Source organism: Aphelocoma coerulescens, assembly GCF_041296385.1.
Source record: "Aphelocoma coerulescens isolate FSJ_1873_10779 chromosome Z unlocalized genomic scaffold, UR_Acoe_1.0 ChrZ, whole genome shotgun sequence".
Lineage (NCBI taxonomy): Eukaryota > Metazoa > Chordata > Aves > Passeriformes > Corvidae > Aphelocoma > Aphelocoma coerulescens.
Window position 1 is genome coordinate 23,021,109 of NW_027184085.1, and position 13,669 is coordinate 23,034,777.

A 13,669-nucleotide genomic window follows, 5' to 3' on the forward strand; every position below is an offset into this window, starting at 1 on the left:
AACTCTAACCTGCTATGCTGTCCACTGGACTCCATGCCTATGCACTCAAAAAGCATAACAGAAGAAAAGAGCTTTCTCTAACCCTTGCATTTCCCTACCCAGAAGTACATCCAACCTCATCAGGAACAGAAAAAACATTTCATAAAAATGAAGCTGAAGAAATGGGGTCCCAAAATGCCAAAAGCACTTCTGATCTAGCTTCTACCTGAATTAGTAAAATTAAGGAAAAAAGTTTATTTTCTTCTTTAATTAATGATACAGCAAGAAAGACTGCTTAAAATTTAGCTTCAGAAACTATTTCAGGAATGAAATACTTCTCTGTGCTAGAGACAGGCAGGCTTTGTTCTGCAGAAGAGCAGAAGTGCCCACCAAAATGGACCACACCACCTTAGCTTGAAAAAAACCTGTACTTATTCCATGTGATGGCTGGTTACACCACATTGTTTCTGTGCCTTAAAGTTTTTGCATCTTCAGAATATACCAGTGGACAAAAGGAAGGCTTTCTCGAAAATTAATAAATCCATTTATTCAATACTGCTAGTTACATTTACAATTACATGAATGTACAAATGTACAATATTTTATACATACATCAAATACAAAAGAGAGTTATAAATATACTATTTACATATTTTGTAACATTTATGTTTAGATATACATATTTTCTTATTTCCAACAGCCAAGTTCAACATTAGAAAACAAACCAGAGTTGATAAAGACTGAGAAGAAAATAAGTGTATACATTTATATATGTATTTACATTCATATTTCCTTTAAAGACAGATACATTTAAAACCTTTACACAGGATGCAAAGAATAACAAGAAGGGGTTCTACAGGTATGTTAAGCAGAAAAGGAAGGTCAAAGAAGTTCACCCTCTGATAATGCAGCTGGTAACAATGGCAAACTGGTAACAATGGAGGAGGAGAAGGATGAGGTACTCAATATTTTTGCCTCAGTCTTCAATGGCAGCCTCTCTTCCCATACCTCTGAAGCGGAGGGATGACAGGAGGAGAACCGGGAGAACAAAGTACTACCCACTGTGAGAGAAGTCAGGTTCTTGACCAGTTGAGGAAGCTGAATTCACCAAAGTCTGTGGGACCTGACAAGATGCACCTGAGAGTCCTGAGAGAACTGGCTGATGTAGTTGCCAATCCACTCTCCATGACATTTGAAAAGTTATGGCACTCAGGGCAAGTCCCAGGTGACTGGAAAATAGAAAACATGGTATCCATCTTTAAGAAGGGTAGAAAGGAGAACCCTGAGAACTACTGGCCTGTCAGCCTCACCTCTGTGCCTAGGAGATGATGGAACAGATCCTCCTGGAGGTTGTGCTAAGGCATGTGGGGGACAAGGAAGTGATTCAAGACATCAGTGACAAGTGTCCCTCAAGGATCTGTATTGGGACCAGTGTTATTTCATATCTTCATTAATAACATAGACAGATTGAGTGCACCCTCAGTGAATTTGCAAATGACCCCAAGCTGAGTGGTGCAGTTGATACAGCTGAAGGATGGGATGTCACCCAGAGGCATGTGGACAAGCTCTAGGAGAGAGCCCATGGGAATCTTATGAGGTTCAACAAGACCAAGTGCAAGGTGCTGCACCTGGGTCAGAGCAACCCTGGTATCAGCCCAGGCTGGGGGATGGACAGATCAGAGCAGCCCTGCCCAGAAGGACTTGGGGGTGCTGGTGGGTGAGAGGCTGGACATGACCCAGCCATGGGCACTCACAGCCCAGAGAGCCAAACGTGTCCTGGGCTGCATCCAAAGCAGCGCGGCCAGCAGGGCCAGGGAGGGGATTCTGCCCCTCTGCTCTGCTCTGCTGAGACCCCACCTGCAGTGCTGCATCCAGCTCTGGGGTCCCAGCACAGGAAGGACATGGAGATGTTGGAGCGAGTCCAGAGGAGGTCAACAAGAGGATCAGAGGGATGGAGCATCTCTCCTATGAAGACAGGCTGAGAGAATTGGATTTTTTCAGCCTGGAAAACAGAAGGCTTAAGGATGACCTAACTGTGGCCTTCCAGTACCTGAAGGGGCCTACAAGAAAGATGGAGAGAGACTTTTTACAAGAGCATGCAATGACAGGACAAGGAGAGTGGATTCAAACTGAAAGAGAGTAGATTTAGGTTAGATATTAGAAAGGAATTCCTTACTGTGAGGGCGGTGAGACACTGGAACAGGTTGCCCAAGGAAGTTGTGGATATCCCATCCCTGGAAATGTTCAAGGCCAGGCTGGACGGAGCTCTGGGCAACCTGGTCTAGTGGAAGGTGTCCCTGCCTATGGCAGGGGGGACAGAACTAGATAATCTTTAAGGTCCCTTCCAACTCAAGCTGTTCTATGATTCTATTGCATAAATATGAAAATTTTTTAAAAATACAGTAAGTGACTTAATCTACATTTAAGTAAATACACAAATTATTAAGCTAAATTAAAAAAAAAAACAAATTTAAACACAAAATCTGCCTTCTTAGAACCAGCATCTATTATGGCATTAGCTTAGTCTTGTTAGCAAAAGCTTTATCTGCCGATGTAGGAAGACGACTTTCTTAATGGCTGCAGTCAACTTATTTACAGCTAGAAAAAAACAGGTCAGAACACCTATCAGCTCTAAAATCCTAAGGGACAGAGCAAATGAGAACAACTCTGTTTTTTCCAATAGCTAGCCACAAAATTATTCATTAGAGGCAATTTTAAAAGTTTGCTATAAAAATGCTTAAGAAAAATCATTGCATCAAAAATTAATTATATGTTGCATATTTTAAACAAATTCATGTACATAAGCATACTTAAAACACCCTTCTGGTCACAAAACACTTTTTGTTAAAGCTTACATTTAGTTGCAAAGCAGTATTTTAATGGTCACTGAACAAGAATCACCCTTTCTAAAAATGTATACAAAACAATGTTAAATGCAATTCAACATCAGCTTTCCTATATTTGACTCACACTTTAAATAGGTATTTCAAGAAAGCCATGCTGGTGACAGTCTCCCTCACAAGTCTGCCTTAGTTACCATCCTAGACTCAAATACATTGTTACAACTAAAGTATCATCAGGTCTTGCATAAACTGGTAAACTAATTCCTTGTTACCATGTTCTTTGGTTAATGGCTATCACAAAATACCATGCACCTGAGCGACAAAAAAGAGGGAAAGCATGGTCTGGTGAGCATGTTTCCGGTCAAAATTCAATGAAAAATTACTTGAAATGTTGAATAGAAAAGTACATAAAAAATAAGGGAATAATTAAATATAACATTTGAATTACACATTGGTTTATTAGACTCATCAGTACAAGATTAAAAAAAATGAAGTTAAAACAAAGTTAATACAAATAAGACAATTTCAGAATTCAATATCCAGAATAGTAGAAAGCTGTATACAGCTGAAAACTTTTATCTTATTGTGGTGTGTGTATTGTAGCCAGCAGCAAAGTCCCCAAACTGGTTGCTCACTCACTGCTCTCTGCAGTGGGATAAGGGAGAGAACTAAAAAGGAAAAAACAAATAAAACTTGTGGTTGTTAAGAAAATAGACAGTTTAAAGGTGGGAGGGGAGAGGGGAAGGTAGAGGCAAAAAAAAAAAAAAGGCAACAAAACCCCCCAAGTCATGCATAGGCAAAGGCTCACCACCTCCCACCAATAGACACATGCCCATTCAGTTCCTGAGCAATGGTTGCTTGGAACAGACCCCCCACTACCACCACCACCAGCACTGCTGCCAAGCACAGTGTTACACAGCATGCAAGATCCCCCTGGTCAGCTGGGGTCAGCAGTCCTGCCCGTGTCCCCTCCCAGCCCCTTGCCCAAGTCTATTCCCTGAGGAAGCAAGAGTGTGAAACAAAGGTGGTCTTGGTACCGTGCAAGCACTGCACAGCAATGTGCAAGCACACTGGTGCCTTCCCAGCACTGCTTTTGTGACAAATCTGAAACAGAGCAAGATAAGGACTGCTACGAAAAAAATTAACTCCATCCTAGTCAGACCTAGTACACTTATTCCAGTTTTTACATGTTAATGTCAATTAGCAGAGCATAAAGCACTTTGTTCATGCTTTCAGTATGATACCCCTCTCAAAAATGTTCTCATATAATTCCCACTTTTAAACAGAAATGTTTAAGTATAGACACATAAGCAACTTGTGATCACTAACCATCAGCCATACAGTGAAACAGCAGGTCTAATTATTATTACTTGAATAGCACTTAGCATTTTAGGTTGAATTAGCTGCTTAAAAAGTGTATTTCAACACTGAAGTTGTGTTTGAAGAGTGAACTACTAACAAAATAACTCAGCCCAACTGTGCTTTCAAACAATAAGTTCAATTATTTGAATAACTACCATATCAGACTCATAAGACACACTGAACAGCAGCCATTTCTGAAATGCACGAAGTGGTCAAATTCAGAAGAGCAATCTGTATTCAGAAATATATAAACAGTTTCTAATAAATAGTAAGTATCTGATGAAAGAAAGCCTTTTTTTCCTCAAAGTGTTTCAGAGAAGACCAGGGCCAAAAAGCTCCTCAGATCTCTTTGTACATCTACTGTGACATTCTAACACTCAAAATGAAAAGAAACATATGCTGAGACAACCAAGGGTAATAGAGCAACAGTCTTAGCACTCAAAAGTAAGTTGAACACTTAAATACATACAGTGATTAAAGCAAGAAGCCCTCAATCAGAAGTCCATTCCCATTTTGCATTAACAATTGCTACACCTCTGCCAAATACTACTATTGTTTGCTAAAGTAGCAGCAGCTCTAAAGAAAACCTGAATGACCCAGAGGACATTCAGTAACAGTGCTATTCAAGTAAAGTTTCATTACTTACTAAAGAAAGAAAATTACAGTTGTATTGAAATACACAAATTGAACACCACCACTGCAAGTAGCACTCAAATTCTATACTCAGAAAACTTGAATTACATAGTCTGGACTACAGCAGAAGTTTGTGACACAGAAAGACTCAAAATAACCAGTCATCACTGGAAAAGAGGAAATCTCACAGCTGAAGGAGGCAAATACCAGCCTAGAAATTTGCATCTCTCCTATAACTCATTCACTGCTAGAACTATCCTCAGCTCTTCACAGTCAGGGTGCCCACGTGTAGGTGCTATACTAATTGTTCTGAACACCTACAGTGCACAAATGACTGATGCCAACAGGAGCTACACTTCATATTTCAAAAGACTACTTACAATATTTATGAAGAGATTAGACCTCACATCCCACAAAACACAAAGAATTGTTTTGAATCATTTACCTTATACTCATTGCATCTCATTTTAAAAATGGAGCAAATGCCAACTCATCTAAACACAGTGATGAAAACTGTGAAGCACTCATACTCACTATTGCAGAATAAAAAAAAACACACTAAATTTAAAAATTTTTCAGGGTTTGAATAATGGATACAAATAATAAATGTTGTGCAGGACGACACACTCAGAAGAAGTGGCATTTAAATGAATGCTATCAAATTTCTATGTTGCATGACATGCATATTCTAATGATTAAAAACAGTAAAAACTAATATTCCACAGGAATAAGTGAATCTTTGCTGTAGTAATTTATTTTCCATATCTGATATTCCACTCAGCCTTATCGCACCTAAACTCCTGCCAGTTCAAAGCTGGAGCTTCTGACCTTTTTACTTAACTATTAGTCATACAACCACAGAACAGAATTAAAAACAGACTATTTTTCATATCCAGCCACTGTAGCTATTGGTGCATTTAAGCCACACACAATCATTTCAGATGACATTTTCAAGATCTGAAATAGTTTAGGAGACTGAAGTTTTAAGAAAGCAGCAAAATTTAAGTTAGTCATTCTCCATCTAAATCTTTCATTTTACCTGCTTCTTGCAGTCTTCCTCCTATAATGTCCATCTCAAAAGCAAATATTAAGCACACTTTTTTTAATCCCTACGAGACAGGTTCAAGCAGCAACCTACTTTTTATGCCAAAAATGGAAAAGTCAGGAAAAACATCCCAACAAACAGTAACACAAACTAACAAAACACACCCAGAACAAACAACACATTTATATTTCACATTCGCAAGAGCACCTATGGAAGTATTGAAAACATCTTCTGTGCCAAACTAACAAATTATGCTCACATCACTCAGATATAGATAAAATTAACTGAATACCCAGTTATCACAGAGGGTGTACCAACACAATTAACTACAAATGAGAATGTTTAAAACAGAGCAGAATAATCCATTCTATGTGAGCTTCTACAGCTATTTAAAAAATAAAATTGAAGGGAATAGACCTCTGTTGTCTAGGAGACCAAAACTAGTCATCAGCTACCAGTTCCACTAACACAGAAGACACTAGCATATTAAAGACTGAAGTAAATACATCTGTAACAATGCTTGGTATTACTGTTCACTGGATATGGGTCCAGAATTGTTCCACCATCAGTAAAATACTTTGATAGAATATATAATCTAGTAATAATCTGAAAAAGACCATCAGCTAAATTTACATTTTTAGTTGTGATTTTGATTTCTTTTCAGTGAAGAGAATATAGTGAACTAGGAATCAGCCCCTCCAAACTGTCATTCATACTGCAGAAAAAACTTTTCACTTGGTGGGATACCCTCTCTTCTACCAAAAAGACAAAAGCATTTCCTGCACAGAACATTTTTTCAGTTTAGTCCCAAGGACCAGCCGGGAAGTAAAAGCAGTATTTTATTGCAGAGGTCGGGAAATGGGGCTTATAAACACTAAACACTGATTTAGATAGAGATTATAATGTTTTTACAACACATCAGCAATTGAAAACAATTTCAAATAAAGATCACTTAAGCTAAACAGAGCAAAAAAAAAATAGTAGGAATGAGGAACAGGGAAATATGCATAAAATACATTTACAAGGAAAAGAACAGGAGGAACAAAGGTAACTACTAAGAATAGAATAGTAGGATAAATTTTTAATCCTCACTGACAAGGGCAAGAATGAAAGACAATTAAGTATCTTCCAAGAATTGGATACAGGGAGTATTGTACATCAAAAGAACACAATAATCATGTTGATTAGAAAAAAGCATAAAACTAAAATGCTATGCTTAAATGTGAGGATTTTTCTTTTTTTTTTCTTTTTGCCTTTTTTCTTTTTTTTAATTTACACGGAATTCATAGGACAGTGCCAAATATCTGAGGAAGCAGACAGAAGTATACCTCGTTAATCCTAGGAAAAAAAGATTGAAGAGAAACAATATACTAAGAACATCAAAATGAATTTTAAAAGAAGAGGACTAATTATTTTTAGTGAATGAAATAAAAAGAAGTAAACATGGATAACACTTCATCAGTTACACATCTCCCTAAGAGATGTGCTAAGAGACAAATAAGCTACAGAAGAAGACTGTTAATTTTTTACCTTAGGTCTATGTTAACAATGAGCTTTCAATGCCTAGAATAGTTGCAAACCAAGAAAACAGTTCTCCTAGACACAAAAGCTCCTAAAATATAGTATCTTTATATTAATTCACTGTATCAGTCCTATAACCTCCCTCATCAGTCACTGGCTATCCTTCAGCTCTGCCACCCTACAATTTTTCTCTTTTATTTCAAGATTCCCACACGTAAGCTTTATGTAGCCTACTGCTTTACCAGTCACTGACATCAACCAGTCTTCACTTCGAAACTTCTTTGGCATTCACTGTTTCATAACCCCACCTTCAGCTAGCTGTACATTTTTTCTTTTGTGTTTTGTGCTGGAAGGAAGCTCCCAGAAAGCAAAAGAGGCACAACCCATCCACTCCTAACTACTCAATATCCTCAGTAAAGGTGTCATTCCTTTAAAGTCTGACTGTATTACAGAAGCCAGAGGTCTACCAGGACTGGATTCAGACCAGCAAATCCATGAAGGGGAAAATCATGGGACTAGCTCCACAAATCTAACAAAATCAATCCTGACCAATTAGGATTTCTTACCCTACACTCCAACCGAAAGGCTTTGGTTTGCTAGATGAATACAATATTTTTTTTCCATTTCCAGCTAAGTTCTCCATTACTGTCGCGGGTTCACTATAACTTATTCCCTATACCCAATTCATAATAGCCTTTTTCTAAATAGGAGCAAAATAATGGCACATGCTTAAGTAAGAGCTCATCCTGAAGTTTTGTGGATTTCGATTTTGGCGGTGGGAGGAGGTTATAGTAACAGTAACTGTTGTACTTCCTGCTCTCTGTGGAGCACTCCCTAAGATAACACCACTGGGTCAGAAAATTAAGCAAAAATGCAACACAAAATGCCTGAAACTACTGGTCTGACTTTTTTGATTTCTTGACCAAAGAGAAAATTATCCAACACACTTTTCATAAATAGGTTCTGGAGTGTTTCTCAGTCCCACAAGACCCACACACATTGAATAAACATTTATAAAAAATGATTTCTGGACGTATAATAATAAAAGAATAAAAATATCCTAGTAGCCACAAAACAGTTCTTTCATAATTCCAAGTTTTTCAAGTTTAAATATTGATCACTTATCAGCCATTTTCCTATCCCCCTCATTAAATGATGTTCAAATAGTTTTCATTCCCACTCTGCCAGAACACAATTATTAAACTGAGTAATGCAGAAGTAGCCCACTGGGATTTCTTATACTTGGCTTTTGAGCGGTGCCTGTTACATGTCACATTCATCACATGAAAGCAGTGCTGTGAAGAGTCCTAAGCTACTGAGAAAGACATGGTCCCCACCTCTGAAACGTAAAAGAACTTCAGAGGTTGACAAGGTCAAATTTGTCCTGAAGTTTGCACCAGCCTCATCTTGCAATGGAGTACTGGATGCCTAAAAAAGTATCACCTCCATCTCACAGCTGTTCTCAAATTGTTCTTCTTTCCCAGCTCTGATATGTGTGTTATGTTTCTCTTTGCACAGTATACAGTGCAATAATAACACTATGCAATATGTGCTAACACTTCAGTGAAAATCTAGATAACAGATACTGAATAACTACTACAACACTTCACAGTTTTAATAGATTACAGTGCAGTTACAGCACTGGTGAAGTGTCCTCTTGAAAGCCAACTACCATGCAGAACAGCTAAAGGACAACCCACTACCACAGTGTTCAGCATTAAATTATGCAAGATTTAGGGGAGTTTGTAATTTTTGAAGACATGAAGGGAAAACAGCTAGTAGAAGTCAGAAAAAATATCAGTATTTTATGTCCTTTACTAACTTTAGGACAGACAACTTAAACCAGTATATTTTATAGTCAGATACAAGAATTAAAACATAGTTATGCACATAGGCATGAGACAAAACTTCTTCATTCTAAAGCTACACAAACACTTTGAAGTGTCCCAATTCTTCAAAAAAAAAAAAAAAAAATCAGGACTTCTCTTTCTTCCTGTAAGGTTCTATCACTTTAGCTTCACTTCAGCAACCAAGGTATAAACTGTATAGATTCTGCTGCCACAGAAGGTAACAGTCATTTGCACCATTGCTTTCAGTATCAAACCCCCATGTTGTATTTCCCGCCAAACCAGAGAGAAGATTAATTTGTGGTCATATGAGTCAAGATTAAGTGTAATACCCAATTTATAATTGGAATTACTTCTGCACTTAGCTCTAGTGACTCAAGTAATCCTGTGACCTCAGTGGGAGCAATTCAGTGCCATTTTTAAGTATCTTAGAGCATCTCAGCAATCCAAACAAGAATGTCAGTCATAACAGAACTACGTGAGATGTGTCTTTTTGGAGCAACAACTCAAATGTAACCGCAGTTTGGATACCTAATCCCACTCAAAGAAACTACTCAAATACTTAGCATTACACACATTTGAGGTTTTCTTTGATTGTGCGCTCCCACACAAAAACTGACCAAGAAAAAAATCTTCCTATCTCATACTGATTAGGCTTTTCCTTGAAGGTCACCATTCACATTTGAACAGAAATGTACCTTAGTTTTCAGGCCTCCCATAATTTCTATAGTGCCGGATACATGCATCTGCTCAGAGCTAAGCATATCAGATGAACTGGCCCAATAGAATTCATCACACAACTCAGTCTTTATAGTTCTCATTCTACAGCAACCAAAAAATAGCTGTTTCATGTTTCAATAACAGCCAGTTTTCAAACCTTCTGCTGCCTGTCAGCCAAGATTCAAAGGCCTATAAAATTCATAGTTCTACTTAAAAAAACTTCTCTGAGTTAGTAGGATTGTTCACTTATAAAAGAAAAAAAAAATCAAACCAGGAACACAGAACCAACAATTTTTATTGTAGATGAACTGCTGATTGTTTCAGAGTAAATGACACTGAATTTTGAGACTGCTATTTCAGAACCTTTGTAACTGTATCACCTCCCTAGACAGAAGACTACAACTATCAACTATCCTATGACATTAAGAAAAAAAAAAAAACACAAAGTGACAGCTACATTAGAAATGTGCCGTTGTTTTGTCATACAAAATTTATTTCATGCTGCTTTAGCCTATTCAAGATAAACTGTCAGGATCCTGAAGGTTCCCAAACACCTTATAAGTGGTCAGACCCCACTCCTTACTAACGCCTAACCTGGTCATCAGAGGACTGTTGGCTGACCCTGTTTACTTTCACTGGACGTGATCCTGATTCTGACTTGGCTTTCTAATTTGGGCTCAGATCTGTCTCCTCTCTATAGACTTGCCCAGCACCGAATGCAGTTACCATTACCACATCTGTGCTGCTCACCCTTTTTGGGTGCTGTGGGACTGCACCATTTGTAAGTGAGAACTTGACAAAGTGTGAATTCACGCTCACAGGCTATGACAAGTGCTTCTTAGTAAACGAAATTAAATAGATTTCATTACTAGCTTGCTTCCAATTATGATATCTGAGGTTATACCAACTGCGTACTTCACACTGCTGCTACATCATAAGATATACATGTAACAGGATTCTCACATCTTCATTTGTATGGTACATGAGTGCATTTTTTTCTGCACAACTTTAATGTGATCAAAAGCTTGTAAATGTTAGCATGTCACTTATCTGTTTGTTCAAGTACCCTCCAGTCTTTCAAAAAACCCCATATTTTGGCTTTGTTGGTATGGCATTCAGAGGACATCTATTTAGAGAGAAAAACTATGACTTCAAAAGCATATCTGACTCTGGATTCAGTTCCAGTTTGTTGCTTTTTATAAAGCAACAAAGAGTAAAAAAAAAACCAAAAATGCAAGGTTAGGTAGCCGCTTGTCTCAAAATCCACAGCATTTCATGATCAAGCCAGGTAAGCTAATTTCAGGTTTTCCAGCAGATAATTTACTTTTAGACTTCCAAAAGTACTAACTACCCAAAATATTGAGCACAGTAGATATTTATGCTTTACCTTTATCTTTCCAGAGAACACTTTTATTTGATTCAACATCAAGCAAGAAGCTCTGCTCTAATCTTTTTATTAAAAAGCATAAGAACAGTCACAGGAAACCTCCCATGTAGATCACAGACAGTCAGTAAAACCAAAATATTTAAGAAAAAAAAGGATCTATCTTTAGACCTTGGCAACAACTCTTCCACCTGATGCCTTCCCACCCCTCCTCTGCCACACTACTTTGTGATTTCACATTAGCACAGGAAGCAGCTTCAAGAGCAAAGAAAACAACTAATCACATCATACATAAAATTATCAAGCAAAGACAGAAATACAAGTGTTTAGACAACATGATTTAGGCTGTCAGAGTCCATCTGGATATACCGGTTCTATGCATAAAGTATTTTAAAACACGCAGACAAAACTTACATATGCATTAATACCCACTAATTTCAAAGCTGTTTTGCCAACAAGCTTTCAGTTATATATGAGACCTTTTGCCCCTTCAAGTTAAATGCACGGGTAGTAAAGGTATGCAAGAGTATCTTTTGTAGGCAGTAGAATGTGACAGAAGTTAGCAAAGATTGAAGGAAAGGAAAACAGCTTCTGAAAAAGTAAACAGCTTTCCTGAATCATCTTCTGCAAATAAAGAAATCCAAAGAGAAAGCTTCAAGTTACAGAAAAGCTGTTATAGTCTTTTTATCATGATGCAGATGAGAAGCAAAGCATGGATTCTGCCCAACAGTTACAATAGAAGTCTTTCTCTGAAGAGAAACTGGAATAAGCTTTTGCACTTTAAGCAATGTTTTCAAACTGGAAGTATAATTCAGGTACGTGCCTAATTTAGGTCTCACAACACTACAGAGGACCAGTTACGTGGTCTGATGAGTACTGCAGAGGCAACTATACTGCGTCTAATACCCCTCACTGCCCTGGATTTTGCTAGATGTTATTTGATTAACTATTACAAGAAGTATGGAAGTAGGAAGAGAAGCATAATGTATTTCTGTTGCTGAAAACACATTCTAGAATGACACCTTTTCAGTGCTCGGTGCCCAAAAGAACAGTGCTCACTGAGATTGGTACCAGCCCAAACTATTGTTGGCAGCGGACTTGACCCCAGGACTCGTGTTCATCTGGAACGTCATTGCATTCTGTACAACAAGTGAAAACAGATTTTAGCCTAAGGAATTCTAGCCTAATGAATACTATCACCTATGTTTTATGACCACAAAAACTAAACTAATGATTCAGACAAACTCTAATGAACAAATGTGAGGAACGTTATGCTTCCAGCATCTATGTGGACAGAAGTATGCTTGAAATGTGGCAGCTCAATTTTTAAAAAGCTTAATTATTCCAGCTAACATTCCAAACTCGCTGCCATACACTATTGGTGTGCTTTGAAGTGTCTGCAAGAAGTTCAGTAATATTATGAAAGTAGGTAGCTTCAGAAGTTAGTTGAACTAGATCCAAACAAAAAAGAAAGAAAAGAACACGAGTGGAAGCATCCAGGGAGGTCAGTTGGTTTTGACAGCTGAAGCCACTGAAGAAAGAATTCACAGCTGTATGACAAGTCAACAGTGCAAAACCTAAAAGCTTTATAGTACATTACAATAAAGCAGTTTGAGACGCAGCACAGAAATCATGTCCAGCTATTGGTACCCTGATTACTTCAGACATAAGGTAAGGGAACCAGTAAGCTTGAAGGGGGTGGGAGGAGGCTAGAGAAGAAAAAGAGGCTAAATTCACTAATTCATTAAGCTCAACTATTTGGCTCAATCAGACGAAAGAAAAAAAGACAGTAGTAGCGTTACCCCTAGCACAAAGCTAGGGTCAAAAAAAAAACCAAACCACAAAAACTTTTCTTTTTTTTCCATCGAAATAACGCAAATGAAATAAAACTTGTATTATTTTAGCTACAGAAGGAAACACGGAATCCTGAAGTCGTGAAACGCTGTTTATCCTCCGCGCCCTGCCCCCCACCCCCACTCCGAGCCTTCATGGCCCGCTGAGGGTAGAGACCCCGGGCCGCAGCTCCCACGGGGCCCTTCCCTTCCCTCCTTTCTTCTTTATTCCCTTCCCCCCTTTCCTTCCTTCCTTCCTTCCGCGGGATGCCCGCGGCTCCGCGCAGACCGACACCGAGGAAACCTCACGGCCGCCCGCCGCCCCCTCACCTTGAAGGGGTTGTTGAGGTCCGGGTCGGCGAAGGGGTTGCTGTCGAAGTCCGACATGGCGGGGGCAGGCGGGCGCTGCGGTCCCCGGACGGCGGCTCTGCCCCTGCGGCGGCGCCCCGACAGTGCCCGGCGCAGGTGTTCCCCCCGCCGCTGTCACAGCCCCTGCCACAGCC

At 38.8% G+C, this 13,669-nt stretch overlaps 1 protein-coding gene across 1 annotated transcript in view; it reads right to left on the minus strand.

Moving 5' to 3' along the window:
* SCAMP1 (secretory carrier membrane protein 1) overlaps positions 1–13,669 on the minus strand; it is a 45,452-nt gene extending 31,783 nt beyond the window's left edge. The window contains exon 1 of the mRNA XM_069001294.1: positions 13,497–13,669. Within this exon, the coding sequence (XP_068857395.1) occupies positions 13,497–13,553 (57 nt within the window). The 5' untranslated portion in view covers positions 13,554–13,669. The remainder of the gene's footprint in view (positions 1–13,496) is intronic.